This window comes from Accipiter gentilis, chromosome 11 (genome assembly GCF_929443795.1).
Source record: "Accipiter gentilis chromosome 11, bAccGen1.1, whole genome shotgun sequence".
Classification (NCBI taxonomy): Eukaryota; Metazoa; Chordata; class Aves; order Accipitriformes; family Accipitridae; genus Astur; species Astur gentilis.
In genome coordinates this window covers 1,693,514-1,712,265 of record NC_064890.1, presented here as the reverse complement: position 1 = coordinate 1,712,265, position 18,752 = coordinate 1,693,514, and the positions used below count along the sequence as shown (strand labels likewise).

The 18,752-nt window shown below is 46.0% G+C and overlaps 1 protein-coding gene across 7 annotated transcripts in view; it reads right to left on the bottom strand.

The window, feature by feature from the left end:
• NRF1 (nuclear respiratory factor 1) overlaps positions 1 to 18,752 on the bottom strand; it is a 75,944-nt gene that overhangs the window by 36,817 nt on the left and 20,375 nt on the right. For all 7 annotated transcript variants that reach the window (XM_049813724.1, XM_049813726.1, XM_049813721.1 and 4 more), the window contains exons 3-8: positions 16,567 to 16,681; positions 13,319 to 13,445; positions 12,555 to 12,695; positions 4,384 to 4,542; positions 3,154 to 3,351; positions 1,309 to 1,410 (exon numbers count right to left, since the gene is read on the bottom strand). In XM_049813724.1, the coding sequence (XP_049669681.1) occupies positions 1,309 to 1,410; positions 3,154 to 3,351; positions 4,384 to 4,542; positions 12,555 to 12,695; positions 13,319 to 13,445; positions 16,567 to 16,681 (842 nt within the window). The remainder of the gene's footprint in view (positions 1 to 1,308; positions 1,411 to 3,153; positions 3,352 to 4,383; positions 4,543 to 12,554; positions 12,696 to 13,318; positions 13,446 to 16,566; positions 16,682 to 18,752) is intronic.

Genomic DNA, 18,752 nt, shown 5'->3' with positions numbered 1-18,752 from the left:
TTGTGCAAGATATCGCTTAGATATTGTGTTCACATTAGGAATTAGATGCCTGTGTCCCCTTGATTTCTACCTGTGCCTTTGAAAAATTTCTTTCAGATCTCAAGAGATACAAACGGCTCTTGAAAACCCTCAAAGCAGCTGCAAAGTACTTCAAGGTCATGGCCCCAGAGCCAGGCTGTTTCACTGTGGGTCTGAGATGGAGACAGGGTCTGGTGCAGAGCAAAGCTGTTCTGTGCTGCCACCTGTCGCTGTGAAAGCCCCATCCACGCAGAGCAGAGCGGACCAGACCTCACCACTCCTGCCCACAGACTGTCCGGCCAGAAATTCTGGCATGCAAAGGGGCAGAAAGCGACCTGCAGCCTGATTTAAAGGTGGGTTTGGGGGTGAAGAGGGTAAAAAACCAAACCAAAACAAAAAACAAACCACAAACCCAAAATGACTTTAAAAAAATCTCCATAATGTTCCTTAAACACAAAAAACCGCCTTCTACGGCATTCTTAAACACAAAAAACCCCTTTATTACTCAATTTAAAAAAAAAAGTGGAAAAATAAATGCATGTAAATTTGAGTATTCAGATTTTGGGATTGAAATGGTCTGATCAAGTCCTCAATAGAAGCAACTTTGCCAAGTTGTAAAGCAGAAGAAACTTGTAAAGAAGAAACTTTCACAGTAAACAGAACAGGAACTGCAGTATCTCCTGTTGTCTCTATACTATGGTGCATTTATACAGCTCGCTCTGGGATTTACTTGCAAACCTCCCCACAAAGCTGCAGCGAGGGAACAGTCCCATTTCATCCAGAGATCAGTGGCCAAAGACTCACAGGATTTGCCCACAGCCATGCAATATCCTTTGCTAACCACAGGCTCAAAATATCCCAGGCATCACTCCCAACCCTGAACCGACAAAAAAGCATCCAGGACCTACAGCACACACGAAACAGTTATTCAATATGAATACACGAATGTGCACTTGTGTGTGTCATTAAGTCTCTATCTGCTACAGCAGATCTCACAAAACAATTAATCTATAGGAGTTATAAAATAAATGTATGAAATTCAGAACTGAGGCTTCCACCATAATTGCATTTGTACAGTCCTGAGTCAAAATGACAACAGTTCAGCACTTTCTATATAAGATTTTAGAGAGTCTCGTGTTCACATGTATGTTAACCCTTAACACTGCAGGGTGGGGAAGCAAGGCTTGGTGTTTTCTGTGAACTACTTAATTCTAGAAAATATTTAACTTTATTGAAGCTCAGATAGGACAATTCTGGCTTGTGCATCATGAACATGACCCAGATCCTTACCTCTCCATCAGTCACTGCAGAATAATTGACTTGTGCGACGGTAACTGTGGTAGGCAACTCTGAGGCATCGGCCAGCGTGGCAACTGTAGCACCAGTGCCAACCTATGGAAGTCAACAAAATACAGCTGAACACATTTGTTATTGCAGGAAAATGTCCACATAATTCAGGCAAAGGGACACTCAAACGCTCTCAGATTAAAAAGCATTGTATCTGCAGAGAATAATAGAAATTGCAGAGCTCACAGAAAATACAGAGCTGTCTCGAAGGGCTGGGCGAGGAAATCATATGCTAGACCCATGTTAATCTATGGCAGCTTCCAGAGAGGATATGGTCCAGAAGCAAGTTTTGCACAGCCCTTGTGCTGTCCCCTATGTTCACGTAGGAGACAGAGTCCTCGCTATTCTCCCAGCTTCATAAAAAGCAGCTGTGGGACACTGCTGCAATTCCCAGGTGTGACTGTGGTGTGCAGGTGGAACCAACACGCTTCTCCTAAGGGGTGGAAGTCACTTAAAAAACCACCGAGTAGTCCTGGATCTGAACACCCTGCACATCAGCCCTCACTTATAATGCTTCTTGCTTACCATTCACTGGGTCTCTCGTCTCCAGGCACTTGGCAAACATCAGCTCATCCTCAATACCCCATTGCCTTTAGAAATTACTTTTTTCCCATTTAACAGGTGGGAAAAGACAAAGGTGGGGAGATGTGCAGCTTTGTTTCTAAGAAGAATTAAACCTATAAATGCCAGAAAAGTCAATGGGATCTCATGTGCCCGGCACCTAAAAGAACACTAGTCAAAGGCATAATGTACGTTAGCAGGTGAGCAAACAGAACCAGCTTGGCCAGTTTGCTGGGCTTTGGTGGGGGAAACGGAAAGCTATAACAATCACTGAAAAGCTTTCATTTGAAAAAAAAGAAAAGAACCACCAAACAAATCCAAAACAAACCCCCACACCATGTTTTTATCTTGATGGTTGCGAGATGAGAACAGCCAACAGAAAATTATGTTTGAGACTTCACTAAAAACGTGATGCTTAAGAGGGACAAACCGCTGGGCCAATTATGTATGAGAGGGTGGTGGTGGTTTGGAGGCAGGGGCGCAGGGAAAACCGAGGTTGAAATCTCACACCCATGAGGAGCTCTTGGGAAGTTTCAATAGAGCGCTTAAATTGTCCACAGCCTGAGCTGTCAGAACCTGCCTCCCCACATGGGGAATACAGGGAAAACAGCAGCACTGCTGAGCCACTGCCTGAACCCTTCTGCCTGGAATCCACCCTCTGTAAAATGGTGTAAGAGGCATCCTTACTGCCCCCTACTAAGGGGCATCATGAGGATAAATATATACTTGGTATGTGTAATTATATGTATTACACTTCGGGTGTAAGATGAAGAACACGGGGCACAGAAATACCTAGTGCTGTAGATTAAGATACGTTTCATGCCATTAAAGAAAGGCAGTCCCACCACTTCTCCTGCCATCACTCCATCCCATTGCCATCACAGGCGTTGTGTGGCCACATGATGAAATGTATTTGTTTGTAAATGGGTTTGTTAAATCCAGGTCAGATCCCTGAACTGCTTGACCAAATAGCTGCAGAAATGCTTGTAATGCCATAACAGGAGAACAAGGGATGGGAGTGGGGAAGAGAGAGGATGAGACTGCTTCTTTGGGTGGGAGCATTGGGTTAACAAGCCTGTGGGCTAAGACATACAGATAAAGACAAAATTCTTGAAGGACAAGTTAAGCTACCAAAAGGAGTTTGCTCTTAACCACCTCCCTGACGCAGGCACAACTCAATCCCGAATCAGCCGTGCTGGAAATGGAAAGCTGGAGGGTTTCACTCACCTGGATGAGGGACACAGTGCCATCAGGGTTACTGAAGGTTTGTACCACTGTCTGTGACGGCACCAGGTGCGCTATACTATGTGTGGTTGTAGTCTGCTGCTGTGTCTGCTGATCCTCAAACGCGTAGAGCAGGTCTTCACGCCCATGCTGCTTGTAGCAGTTCTTCACGATAGTCCGCAAAGCTTGGGTCCATGACACCTACCAGCAGAATGAAAAAGAGTGAAGAGTCAGTGTAAAAGTTTTCTGAACCACTGCAGTGTTGCTACTGCTGTGATTTGCACGCTTATCTTTACGGGGTTTATTGGGTCATTTTCAACAAATTCTTAAACAAACAAAACACCCCAATATCTAATCCCTCTCTCCTCATCCCCTCCTTTCCCCAAGACTCAGAAATGACCCTGGAGAGCTATTGCATTGCTATGTACTGATACAGAACGAGCTCATCTGGCCAAGGGAAAGAGAAGCTTCTCAATGAAATCTGTTTTGCCAGCTTTCAAGGAATTTTAACTAAGAGATTGGGGCCAACAAGTAGAAAACCACCCCTACCTAGGAAAGCACCAACTGCCACAGCACCATTTCCAGCCTCACAAGACATCCCTCCCCATCCAACCAGACCTACACCAGCCTGCACAATTCCTGCCCCTTGAACAGCCTGGTAGCTTTCTTTGATTATCTTTGTGACAGGTTGGTAGAAATATCATCTGCATACCAGATCCATGGCCATAACTGATACCCAAGACCTTTTCACCCAGTTCTTTCTTTTTTTCCTGGCTCCACTGTACCTCCTTGACTGCTTCCCTTTAAGTACAAAGGTCCCTGCTGCTCAGGATGGGACAGTATCCCTTCAAAGACTTCAAGAGGCTGTTATACAGACTCTGTGGTAAATGACCTGCATACTTGCAGAGTAGATTTGTCTTAGGCTGGGTAGGCTGCTTTGTAAGGCCACAGAGGTGAGCAGGTTCTACAGCTAGCAAAAAGGGCACCCGTTGCAGAAAGAGATGTGGCTCAAATGCCTGCTTGTCACACAACGCCAGCAAGGACAGAGCAGACTGAAGGTTCCACATCTCTCACCTCATTGCTCTCCCAGGCTGAATGTCTGACATGAAGTCAAGGAAGGGCTGATGTCGTAGTTTGTTCTGTCACTCAAAGGGAAAACTATTCCCACAAAAACTGCTTGCAAGCCCCTGCGCTCAGTTTGAAGGCAGACAGACATAGGAGGGAGATACACACCCGCTGCTTCTGTTCCTCTGTGCGGACATCACTGCGAACGTTGGCCCATGGAATGTCCTCAGGCCACCAGATGGGCTTGCAGCTTTCCTTGCCCCAGCCTGGTTTCCCACGACCTGTGGAATACTTCAGCATCTCAGGGATGAAAGCTCGCAGCTGTGCCTGGAACAAACCACATAAGGGGCTTGAGAGTTTTTTTAGGAACTCGTATCTCTGGTAGTTTTGAGGTGCATAGTACAAAGTTATTGCATTTAACTTCCATGGTTGTTGGAACCATCAAGTGGAAGAGGCCTGAATGCTTAAGGAATATGGACAAATACTTCACCACCTTCTCCCAAGACTCAGCTTAGTAGCATGTGGAAGAGCGGAAACAAAATAAAGTCGGCCAATTACAACAACAAGGCACAAACACACACTGTATTAACACACTTCATGGTTCAAACACTACCGTGAAGGGAGCTAGCTAACCTGAAAGGGAGAAAAAAGAAAAAAAAAATCAGAATAACATCATAAAAAACCACACTTGATGTCCCCACAGTGACAGGAATTCAGACATGAGCTGGCGACATTTTACAGAGATGCTGCAAAGAGGATGAAGCTTCAGTGAGCTGCTCGAATGTAAAAAACACAATCTCACACATACACTTCTCCACCCCTGCAGAACATAACACACACTGGACAAATTTTCTGAACCTACTTTTAACTTTTGCCAGGGTGGGGACACCTTTCAACCTGATTTTACTTCTCCTTAGCACCCACAAAAATTGGTCAGCTAGTGACTGCCTTTACCATCAGGAGACAATACCTTAAAAAGAGACTTGCAAAGCAAATCAAGCAGACGTCACCAAGAGCAAGTAATATCCTTAGCGTTATCAAAGATAATACAAAACTCACACAGGGTTTTATGACACATTTGGGTTTCGTATTGGGGACTGCCTGGAGCCTCAGCAAAAGGCTGGTTCAGCTGCAGAAACAGAGCAAGAAGAGAAGGAGTGCTCACGACCACATACGTCAGAGAAAACCATGTTAACTTAAAGCTAAATAGCTGCATTTAAGAACACCTCCCTGCATCCCTTCATAACTTTAACAGCAAGTTATCTGAGCTTGTGACAGTACCACTGGGAGTCCTTGGGCCACCTTACAACCCCGAGATGCCTGCATGTTCAGGGCTCTGGGGCACAGCCATAGAAGAGCATGCCGGAGCCAGCATCGGTTGCTGCCACAGCCACGATGTGGTCCCAGCTAGCAGAGACATGGGTCAGCTCACAGAGGATCTTCTGCCATAAGAGTGTCCATTCCTCCCAGCCACGATCCTGCTTGAATGACATCAAGGTTCTAGTCTGGATTTTGTATCCATTGGCTCCAAGCTGTAAATCAACTCATTTACAAGCTGCCTTTTCCATGCTAGTATAGGGAGTATGTACTAAAGTCCTCTCCAACATCTGTCAGATAGAGGAAGGGAGGAATGCTTCGGAGGAACAGGAGACTGCAGATTATCCCTGTGGTCTCTGCAAAAAGCCTAAAGCCCCTAAGCACGCTGCTAAATGCAGTGGGAGCTCCAGAGGCTCTTTCAGATACAGGACTGCTCTTCAAAGCCAGAGCCCAATTGGAAGATGTAACGTGGGCCTTAGCTTACACAGTTAAATAGAAAAATTGAACTGTATTTTGGTAAAAAGAAAGCAATTTCTTTGTATGCATGATTTATTACATTGCATACAGCTTGCAGCAGTGCCTAGGAACTTCAAAGGCAATAAAAATCCAGTATACTTGTGGGTCCATATATAGCGTATCTGTGCACATCCTAGAAGAATCATCCCTGCTCAGAGAAGCAGCTGCGTTTCAGTTCCTCCACTCCATGGACATCCTGAGCCATCTCAGAGAAGCCATACCAAAACCCTGAATTATAAATGGAGACACAAAATACACTTTGCTGCCCTTTTTCCCAGCCCAGGCCAAACCTGTCCATGACACATCTTCCACTGCAGGGCCAACAGTCACCCTGACATGCTTCAGGTTCCCCAGATGAGGTCCCGTTTATTCAGATAAACCTGCTAATGGCATTGAGTTGCCTGGTGCAAAAACAGTTAAAAGCTCCTTCCCAGAACTGCTGTGTGCAGGCCACGCTCCTTGTTACCAGATGGATTAATTACTGGTCCTAGGGAGTTCAGTGGCTCAAGCTACTCAAGTCACTTGTTAAGGAGGGTTTGCTTTTAATCCACCAGGGAGACAATCAGCAGTGGCATTACAACCTGCTCCAGCGTGAGGACTTCTCTAATTAGTGCCATAACGAGACCTCACCCAGGCAGCTCGCAGGGCTCTGACACAGGCTGTGGCACTGAGACAAAGACCCCACATCTCTCAGGGCACAGCTGGGAGGAACCGGTGCAACCACTTCATCTGCAGGAGCCACGCATTCTGCTGACTCCATCCACGAACCACCTGAAAATCAAACCTCTGCTGAAAAAAGACAGCAGCACACTCCAGTATGCACAGTTGACAGCTCTGAAAAAGGGCTCATATAATCTCTAGTATGGAGGGTTTGAGAGAAACTATAAGAAATGTTTCTTTGACATCCTTTGGTACACAGAGCGAGTGTCTTCTAAGTTTAATGTTAAAACTCAAGTGTTACTGGTAGCGACCTAATCCTGATTCTACTATTTACAATGGCTCAAAGCACGGACAACTGCACTCCAGCGCTGGAAACAACAAGTTGTCCTGCATGTAGAGCATCCAGCAATGCTCCAGCCTTAAGGTTTATGCCCTGCTAAGGAAAGTGGTTTCTAGAAGAGAGCAAAACCCGTGTCGGGAATTTTCTACCTGTTCCCACAGCTCAGCCTCAGGATCTCCAAAAAGCAGCACCTGGGAAAAGCAAACTGAGTCCATGCAGGACCTTGGCTGCACCTCAGAGTGGAAGAGGTCAAAGCAGCAATTGCAGAAAAGCACACAGGTGTTTTGTTCACTGGCCCTTATTTTTGCAACAGCCAATTTCAGACTAAATGTTCTTCAAGTTTAGAAGTTCCAATTAATGTTTAAACATTCAGATTAAAAAGCCAGGCATCTATCAAGGCAGCAACCAATCTGTCACCATGAATTTCCCGCTATGAAAACCTGCATGGCCCTGACTGAACTCTGCGAGGTCTCACTGGTGGGTGCTTTCTGGCAGGCAGGATGAGAGCGGGCTTGCTGCTGTCATAAATTCATCACAGCAAAGATGAGATGCAGGGTCAGCCTGGGTGTCCTCAACAAGAAGCAATGGCCCTCAGCAGATGCAGTAGTTTATGCCAGGTCACAGGAATCGAACCCAAAATTAACAACCTGGTCATCGGTGCAAAGAGGAGGAGGTGCTATGGGTCTCCTGATGGAAGTGTCTGCTCACAGATTTACTCTTTACGCAAATCTTTCTTCCCTTCCACTCTGAAACCATGGTCAAGTCATAAGGAGTGAGCAGAATAGTTCTAACATTTCAGAGAGGCACACCTGGGGACCAGGCTGTCCATCTCAGGATCACCACCTCCTAGCAGAGTTTGGAGAACTGAGCGCTGGACACGACTGCTTGTTCTTGCTGGAAACGAGGCACGATGCAGGCTCTGAGCTTACGTGCTGTAAAAGCAGGCAGCTGCCTGCACGACAGCTCAGAGTATACACTCATCCCTGCATCCAGTACCTTGCAGGACTCGCTGCCCTTCTCACTGCTGGAACAACCATCCAGTGTCAGAGCTCAGCTGCATGGGGGACCCAATTCCTAACTCTGGGGTGCCTCCACTGCAAAACAAGGATGCTCCCTCTGCCACATGCCAACAACCTGCTGGGAGAGCAGAAATGCAGGCTGTCCCCATACCACACCTCTGACGTGGACCAGAAGGGAGCACCAGCAAGACTCACACCTGGGTGATGGTGTCCAGCACTGCAGGATTGTCCCTGCCCCTCCATGGAGAGGATCTGACAGCCGCAAACTGAGTTTAGTTACCATCTTTCGGTGCTTGGCTTCTCCTACATACAAACTGTCACGTACATAAAGATATCTGCTGTTTCTGATAAAGCTTTTTGCAGGGCAGTATGCAAACACGTCATGATTTTTGAGAGGCACAGATAAACTTTGTTGGCTTGTATAAGCAGACTGCAAATCATAGCGGCATACTAAGTAAAAAAAAAAGTCAGAATAAACAACAAATCACCTGTTCAGAAAAGCATAAACAAATTCTAGTGACCTTGGTGAGAGCTGACTGAAGCATCGACCTCAGCATTACTCAATCTTACTCCTTAATTATATCAGTGAGCAACCGAGAACAGGTTTAGGGACAAACTCAGCTCTGACATATAGTGTCAACGTAGCCAAAGTCTGTAAAGCAATGAGGTTTCTCTGTGTAATGGCTGCAGGATAAGAGCCCCACTGCAATACTTTTTTTTTCTGCACAGCAGAGGTGGGTGACGCTCTCCATTCGCAAGTTTCTAGAAGCATCTTTGCTCAGGCTAGTAAAGGCTTTATTTCCCTCAAGACCACCAGGGAAGCAGAGCAATTAAAAGAAGAGTTATTTTCATCTCTTCGTTGAGGAGCTAAGGCCTCTACCACCTGCCTGCTGACATCTGCAGCTGTTGAAAGCAGAGGCCTCGTTTTTCCACTCCCTGCAAGACACCTCTTAATTGTGCTGCCCAATTTATATTTATAAATACTTCAGTTTTCCATAGGGCTTTGTGCAACTTAGTTGAAAAAGCTCATTTCTTGTTAGCAAATACAAAGAACTATATTGGCAGCTCTGGGAATCAAGGTTCCTACAAAACAACGATGGCATCTCTAACAGTACAACAGGTTGCAGCAATTTGGGAGTCAGAGTTACCATCTACTCTCTCAAACAAATGTATTTCAAATTGCAACTGTGGCAAAAAAAAAAAAAGACAGCATGGTGTCCTCATCATACTCAGCATCTCTGTGTTTTGTTTCTATTTAAAGTTTGCCCACAAGTCTGGCAAAAACTATATAGCAGCTGGATGCTTTCAGCAACAAAATCATCTCCTAAGCACCTTGTCCTGGTTTCATGTGGGATAGAGTTAATTTTCTTCCTAGTAGCTGGTATAGTGCTGTGTTTTGGATTTAGTATGAGAAGAATGTTGATAACACACTGATGTTTTCAGTTGTTGCTGAGTCGTGTTTAGACTAAGTCAAGGATTTTTCAGCTTCTCACGTCCAGCCAGCAAGAAGGCTGGAGGGACACAAGAAGTTGGGAGGGGACACAGCCAGGACAGCTGACCCAAAGTGGCCAAAGGGATATTCCATACCGTGTGACATCATGCCCAGTATATAAACTGGGGCGAGTTGGCCTGGGGGCATTGCTGCTCAGGGACTAACTGGGCATTGGTCAGCAAGTGGTGAGCAATTGCATTGTGCATCACTTGTTTTGTATATTCTAATTCTTTTATTATTATTATTGCCATTTTATTATTATTATCATTATTATTGTCTTCCTTTCTGTCCTATTAAACTATTCTTATCTCAACCCACAACTTTTACTTTTTTTTCCCACAATTCTCTCCCCTATCCCACTGGGTGAGGGGGTGAGTGGTAGAGCAGCTGCGTAGTGCTTAGTTGCTGGCTGGGCTTAAACCACAACAGCACCAAATGCAGCACCTTAGTCTTTGAAAATTTTACAAGAAGAAATACCTGCTGGGTTGTGAAAATCCACCCAGGATTCTAGTGCTCTGCCCTCAAGTAGCCTGCAGCTATTCAGAGATCTCAAACATTTTTTAAAGACATTCACAAAACATCATCCCTATATGATATGCTGGGAAACTGCGGCAGCGCAGCACTGGGTGCCCACAACATGCACGCACACCACAGTGGCTGGGCTAACTGGGACAGCAATGGTTAGCCAAACAGGGCACAAAGAGTGTGGACTCTGTCCACAGCTCAGGACAAACCTTCTTCACAAAGCTGTTTTGAGTTACCACATTGCACTAAAAAGACAAGGGCTACTCGTAACAAGATACTTGTTTTACCATAATGCAGCATGAGAGGACTTGAAATAAGAGGCTCTACGTTGCTATGCTGTTGCATCAGCAGTTTGCATGCTTGCTGACCAAAGGCCCTGCAGAACATGGAGAAGAAAAACGGTTTCTCATTTAACAGAGCCACAAGAAGCCTGGGAACACAAGAGTGTTGCATGTGGGGGTAAAAAAACCCAACAGCCTTGCCAGCAGCTAGTGCCTCGGCCTGGAGAGCTGCTTCACATGTGGCAATGCAGAGCAATGAAACCCCAGGGGCAACTTGGCTTGGCCAAATCTTTGTGCAAGGTTTCCTGAAGACCAAGGTCGTGTCATGTTTGGAAGAAAAAAAAATCTTCAACTTTATTTTTAGCTTAACATGAAAAGTATTAGTATTTTACCCATAGAATTCTATGGATATTAGTATTTTATCCATAAAATAGAAGCAGAAAATACTTCAGCCACCTTTGATGTTAAAATATTTAATTTCCAACTCTATCACAAATACTAAACAATATGCGTTATAAATCCAGCTGAAGGCTTCTCTGAAGTGAGAACTTGTCACTTTTATTGCTGCTTTGATGGCACGTGCAACATTAACAGCCAAACAGTTGATAGATCTTTTTATTGACCCTTTTATATGTGCACATAGTCTGCGCACTGCAAACCAGAGAAGTTTCTCAGATGTATTACTGGATTGCAACAACCTCACATCCTGATCTCATTCATCCACACTCACTTCTCTCTCTCTCTCTCTCATTTCTTTCCAGCACTCAACCAGCAACAGCTCATTGTTTTTGTTCCTTCCTCAGAGCCCACGCGCTGTGGGTACAGGCACCTCCAGCTTCACCATTTGCACCGTGCTAGGATGGCCTCCCTCTGCCCAAGCAAACCTCCACATAGATGTCTCCCTGTTTTAAGCCCCTCTTGCTGTTACTCAGCTTAATTAGTACAATGATGAGGCCATAAAGAAGTCAGATAAACACAAGCATTTTGTTTGCCAATACAAATGAACTCAGAGCTACACACCTTTGTTCTTTTGGTGGTCTCTCATTTTACTTTAAAAGTAAAATGTTTCAATTTTTTACTTTCCCATTTCCATGGGAAACAACATGTTAATTATACAAAACAAAAGCTGCCTGTGAACAGCTCTTGGAGATACTACCTTTCACAGTGGCTTAAAAATCTAGCAACTAAGTTTTGCCTTATGTTTTCATGGCTTAGAAACACAATTTGTTACCAGCCAAGGCACAGTAGATTTCTTTGTAAAATTTTATTAGAAGTGTGAGCTTGTCTGATTCCACCTAAGTAACAGAAATGGTGTTTTGACCAGAAAGTGATCTTTCTGCAGAGGACAGAGGAAATCTGCACATCTTTGCTTTACCAGAACACCTCTTTGTATGTTGCCCAAAGCCTCCAACTCTTGCTACTCCCTCTGAAGAAACCGGCTTTCAGCATTTAGAATTTGTTGTGGTGCATCAGACTGAGTGCATCCAGAACCTCCTGCAAAACACACTCACCTGCATTCAGGTCCTGTACCCCAGGGGAAGGAGATTTCCCTACAGAGGAACCCTCCCACACCAAGGAAGCTTCCCTGGGGGGTCCCCTCCACTTTCTCCTAGCAATAAAGAAGTCAGCAAAGGGCTGGACCTGGAGAGAAAGGGAGTCCCCCACATGCTTAGGGCAGATGACTCCCTGTCTCCATCAGAAGTATCTCACTCAGGGTCTGATCTGAAGTTAAACCATTGGTAAGGTCCCCTCTGCTTCAATCCACAGCAGAAAAGTGAGGAGGGAATGAGCTAGAGCACACAAGAAAGGTCCAAGGAGCATAAGCCAAAACGGTACAGCACAAGCAACCTTCCTGATCTCAGTGCCTAAAAATCACTGCAAAGTGCAGAACAAATATTTTCCCTGTTCATAGTTTATGGAAGGTGACAAAAACAGCTCAAAGGGGAATGCTCCCAGCAGCTGAGCTCTAGTCCTTACCTGCATTTCTACTGTTTCATGTAGAAAATAAGCACCGATAACAAAGCTTCACATCTAACTACTACCTGAGCTATTACAGTCCCACGGGAAAGAGGCGATCAAATGCATCCCCTGGAGGTGTAGACATAAGCTCCACTGCAAAAATAACAGGATGGGACTGAAAGATGCCAAATCTCTCTCTCTCTCTCATTCTGCCATGTCTGGCTGCTTACCTGGGTCATCTTGTCCACTGAGACGGGAATGCCATCAATGGTGAGGGGCGGCAACTCCGAGTTAACCTCTTGAGGCGCAGGAGCATGCTCCGCTAGTGCGGACTCCAGGTCTTCCAGAATCATGCTCTTGTACTTGCGTACCTGTGGGGAATCGTTAAGCTCAGGTAAACAAGGTAAGGAGCACCAGGAGAGGTGAGGGCAAGGATGCAGGGCCAGTCACCTTCCCCAAGGTGCTGCAGAACAGAAGAAGCAAACAATGCCACAGCTGGCAAGAAAAAATACCCACTGGCCCCAAAGACTTGGCTGCATTGAAGAGCTGATGATGAAACATCAAGTAACACTGGCAAGCGGAATTATTTATGGGATTAACAGAAAAGTTCTGAGGCAAGACTTATGGTCAGGATCTGCTCCATTTACTCTCTGGTCTGCAATAAGGTGCAAGCACTGACAGCCGAGCTGAGTTCAAACACATCATCACTACCTGATGTTTGGTAGCAGGGGGGTGAGATGGGGGTGAGAAATCACTACCTCTGATTTTTAATCCAGGGTATTCAAACCTGGTGAGATGTGCTAGGCAACCATTCATGCAGAGAAGACAGGACCTCAGTGCTACCCTCATGTCCATACAACCTGAACTCCTGTTTCCAGGAGTTATTAAACATGACCTTCAGATCACTACTAGGTTTGCAAGGCTGCCTGGAGCAGAATGAAACCTGCAGAGAAGGTGAGCAATTTATTATGTACTTTTTCCTAGAAACACCTACCACGTTCTCCAAGGGTGCAGCACCAAATACTTTAAAGACAGGATTGGGTTTGGAGGGCGAGATGCACAGAACGATGGCCTGCTGCCCCACTCTGGTGGTGTACTCATCCAGCGTGGCTCGGAGCTTCCTGAAACAGAGGCATAAAACAGTGAATAGGTATCGGCTGAAAGCCCCACAGAAACATGACCCTTTGCATTGTAAACTCTCTTTCTTAATGCTACCCATTCAAAAACCAGGTGAGAAACAGAGCCCCAGCTGGTCAGATTAGCCACATATACCACTTCTTCCTCTGCTCCCGCAGGCCTGCTGTGTTCCCTGCAGTCACCCAGCAGCTCAAATATCAATTATTCTCCTTTCTCTCCTTTTTCCATTGATGTAAAAAGTAGAGAGATCACCAGAGCAGCAAAGCTAGGACAGCAAGAGTCTGCATATCTGCTCTGTCACTGTCTAAGCATATTACCAATACAAAACTTGTAAGGTAGAGAACTTGAACGATTCAACAAGAGGACTGCAAACACAGGTTATTTTACATCCAGCCTCATAACAGTGCATTGCAATTCTCTAGTACCAAAGTCCTGCTCAAACCAGAACTGTAAGAATTCAACCTACAACTACAGGACCAGCAAGAATGAGGAATATTGCAATAGCTCGGCACAGGAAACCCAGGTATTCAGACATCTGCCACATCAGCAAGTCCCTTTGGAACAATCTCTCTATAGGAAGAAAATGTTCCATCATATACTTACGGCCTCTCATTCACTTTTAAGCAATGCAAGAGAATGTGTCAGAAATGCTGGCAGAAGCTCATAAAGCAAGAGAGAAGTAGCGGTTATCAACAGATAACCTGAGCACTCCATAAGGTGACAGTTTAATACCTGCCCTGGTCATTTCAGAACCTGCTGTTAGCAGCAGACATGTTGCCAAAAAGCACCAACACCACCACCAGGTACGCAGAGACCCGGAATCAGAAACTCTAAGTTCCCACTCAATTCACAGTGGTGTAAATATCAAGCACAAACATTTCAAACTGATCAGAGTGCAAAAAAATGATGCATTTTGTCAGTAACTTGCATGTAGTTAAATGAAGTAGTTGCATGAAGGGAGAAGAAATAATTCCTTTAAATAGGCGTTTCTTTAAAAATATATTGTTTGTAATTCAAGAGGGAAAATAATTTCCTCTTCAGAAACGTTGCAATAAACATGGCTGAGTCAGCACAGTTGGGGGAAGGAAGGAAAAGCAGAATGGACCTACTAAAAAAAAAAAAAAAAAGTAGTCCACTCCCAGGGAATATTATTTAACACTAACCCTGCTCCACTTCTTTCCAGTTTGATCATGTGCAAAGGGTGTTGTGGGACTCAGCAGTGAGTAAGCATAATAAGGAAACCGACTTAATTTCTCACCAACTTTACAAGAGTTAGACTAGGAGAGAGGGACAAAAGGTGAAACTCTGGCCATCACTACTTCAGCACACTAAGTGCACACGCAGGAGGAAGTCAGCAAGAAACAGAGTGACAATACTCCAACCTCTGATATTACTGTGGTGGGTTGAACCTGGATGGACATCAGATGCCCACCAAAGCTGCTCTATCACTCCCCTTCCTCAAGTGGACAGGGGAGTGAAAATATAACAAAAGGTTTGTGGGTCGAGATAAGGACAGGGAGGGAGGGATCACTCACCAATTACTGTCACGAGCAAAACAGACTCAACTTGGGGGAAATTAACTTAATTTATTACCAATCAAACCAGACTAGGGTAATGAGAAATGAAACCAAATCTTGAAACAACTTTCCCCCACCCCTCCCTTCTTCCTAGGCACAGCTTCACTCCCGAATTCTCTACCTACCCCTCCACCGGCGGTGCAGGGGGACAGGGAATGGGGGTTGGGGTTAGTTCATCCCATGTTGTCTCTGCTGCTTCTGCCTCCTCAGGGGCAGGACTCATCACTCGTCCCCTGCTCCACCGTGGGGTCCTCCCTGGGCTGCAGGTGGAGATCTGCTCCCCCATGGACCTCCCTGGGCTGCAGGGGGACAGCCTGCCTTACCGTGGTCTTCCCCACGGGCTGCAGGGGAATCTCTGCTCCGGTGCCTGGAGCATCTCCTGCCCTCCTTCTGCACTGACCTGGGGGTCTGCAGGGTTGTTTCTCTCACATGTTCTCACTCCTCTCTCCGGCTGCAGTTTCTGTGCCCCAACAACTTTTTTTTCCCCTTCTTAAATATGTTATCACAGCAGCGATAGCACCGTCGCTGATGTGCTCGGCCTTGGCCAGTAGTGCGTCAGTCTTGGAGCCGGCTGGCCTTGTCTCTGTCGGACATAGGGGAAGCTTCTAGCAGCTTCTCACAGAAGCCACCCCTGTAACCCCCCTGCTACCAAAACCTTGCCACGCAGACCCAATACAATAACCCAATTAAATCTAAAACAGTTTAAAAAGCAAAATTGCTTTGTTCAAAAACCTAGTAAATAGTACCAGCCAATATTTACAAATGTTTCCTGAAAATGGAATTGCAGGTGATCTCTCCAGGCTTGCAGAAAGCCTGTGCAGTCACTTCAGCACCAGTGCTCCTAGGTGGCCATCAGGTGGACAGACAGCCTCAGAGCACCTGTAATGCAACACCTGAAGGGCTACGGAAGTTTGCTGTCTACAAAGCAAGCTTCTAAAGCCAAAGAAATTGTTTCAGCTCTGGCAGGTATCTCCCCTCAATTATTCTCCCCCAACACTGTGTGCTACAGGCTGAATTATTCTTCAGCACAGAGCTCACACAATGGGGTCCCCTGGCAAAGGAAAATCACAAACGCACAGACTAGATTTTTTTCACAGGATCATTTCATAATGCAGAAAAGACTTTTTTCATTAGGTAGATAAGTCCTTTGTGTCACCGCAGAGATGGGATATGGCTGTAGCTCCACATTCTCAGGCCAGCTGCTGTTAAAGCCACTATGGATATCTTGCAAGGCATGTCTTACCATGACAGATTTAATCTGTGACTAGCTGGGGTTAAAACAGAATGGTGGATCCCACCGATATGGCCATGTCAGTCCCAGTGATCATAATATCACATTAAAGATGAATAGAGCTGCAATTTAACCCATTTCTGCAAACTAAAACACAGCTCTTGGGTTCCAGAAAAGATGCCCAAAAAATTCCCAAGCTGGGCAGCTTCTGGACAGCACATGGTCTCACCATGCACAGCACTAGAGACAGATCGAGGATGCAGACTGAAGTGTCAGAGTGCAGGCAGGAGTCCTTACCGTAGCAAACGTGTCTGCTGCCTCTTGCGGATTGATGGGTTGGATTCAAAAACGTGTGGTCGCTTTCGTTTTTTACCCGTTGCCACGGCAGCAGCTGCTGCCATCCCCACAGGGCCTGGAAATCAAACCACAAAGGGTGAATCAGCACACGCTACTCAGGAATTGGCCAAAAAGAACATTGCCATTGACCCCCTCGCAGGGAGGGGTGCTATGGGTTCAGCTCAAGGGCCTCCCCACTGAACTGGGGTGACCCAAATTCCCCACTGAGCTCCCCAGCAGCCGGGATCCCTCCTCTCCCGCGTCAGAGTCGTGTCTCAAGAGGCTCCATTCCCTAGACTGGCAAATCCCAGTTCAATCCCAGGTGAAAGTCACATATATCAGTCCACAGTTTTCCCTACAATCACATAATTATGTATTTTATCTTCCAAACATACTGAAAAACTCTCAAGTATGCCAAGATTTTCAATAACTGACTGTAATTGAGGTGATCCTGGTAGCAAGGGGGAAGAGACCAGGTACAACACCATGAATCCTACTCGGACACCTCAACTACAGCAACAGGAGTCTGAGGCCTTCCCCAGGGATTAAGGACTAGCTCTGATGGGAAAGAAATTGTAAATCCAGAGCTCCTGGCAGGATCCTGCAACAGTCCCCTGAGGAACAGCGGGGACCATGGCAGGGCAGTGCTATTGCTTTCATGATCAAACTCTAGAGAGTCTATGTAAGGGGAAGTTACATTAAGTCAATTGGAAGTAAATCAAGTGTTACTTGATAGTGTATGGTGCTTCCATTGGTGATCTCCAGAAATGAGTGCAGCGTCAGAGTCAAAAAGCTCTGGGGTCTAATGCAGGCTCAAGGACTTGTCTTTGACTCCCGAGCAGACCTCAGTTGCTCTGTGTATAGTTTCTCCACACGACAGAGGTGAAACATCACATCAGGGGTCATAAAAACCACTATATTTTTGTGTTTAACAAAGATGCAGCTACTGGATCAGGAAGTCCTAAGATACCGATTGGTGAAAGCTGGTAGATGGTAACAAAAGTTGCGTCCGATGATACGTTTCCTCTAGGCAGCTGCTCTGGGAGATGGGATGCTGTAACAGACAGAGCTCTGGGTGACACTACAGAGCCAGGTTTTGTTAATCAGTAATGAACTACCTGAGCACTACCCACAGCAGGCACAGCAAGCGCTGCTGCGTACTGCTCCAACCATCCTGTGCTTGTGAAGAAAGAGTAAAAACGTTACCTTTTGGGAGCCTGTAAAAACATTTGCTCAGGAGAAGTGAGGAAGTGCCACCCTGGGCTCTTGGGCGAGCTTTGGGCTGGATGTGTCAGCCCATGCCATGAACTGCAGCTGCCGGCCCCAGGGAAGCGGGGCTGCTCCTGGCTCGCGGTGCCCACTTGGCCAGGGGCTGGAGGGGCACCCAGCAGCCCCTGCGCTGGGAAGGCTCGCAGGCAGGCAAGAGCCACCAGATGCCCCTCCTGCAACCACCAGCTGGGACTGAAAAGCTTGCGTGCTAGAAGTGGAGGAAAGAAAAAATCCTGCGGGAGCTGAGGTTGGAAAATTAATAAGCAAAGGGTGTGGGATGCTCAGTGGGGCGGTGGAACTTCACAGGTCCAGTCAAGCACATCAAAAGCTTTATTCCTCAGATAAAGTCTGATAAGGAGTCAGACAAGTCTGTGAGTGCTTATTTATCACTGCATTTTTCTGCTACTGAGGTAGATCCACTACAAGGCAAATCTGGAGGACATTTGGCAGGGGCTTCACTGGAAGGAGTCTGTGATTCTGAAATCCTTTCCCAGTCCAGATATGCCAGGACCCTTTGTGGCGTCTCCTTGGGAGAGGCCTAGAATGTGAGCTTCCTGGCTAAGCAGGGTTGCATAGCACTCCTGGGTTATTTTTGCTGTTGTTTATATGGGCCTGAAATAAGCTTGCTCTTTGACATATTCGATATTTTAGTTTTGTTTTTTTGAGGCAGCATTTACCAGGGACCTTTTTTATTGTACAAACCAGTCTCTTATTCCCAGTATCTCTATATTACACACAGCTAAAGTGATGCAAGATTCAAGCAGCCAGCAGACCTTGCAAAGAAGCGCTATTAAAGCCAGGGCAGTAAGAAAGCATTCAGAGCATCCCGTGGGGTGACAAGATCACCCACCACCCTCAAGCGCTGTTCACGACCTCTG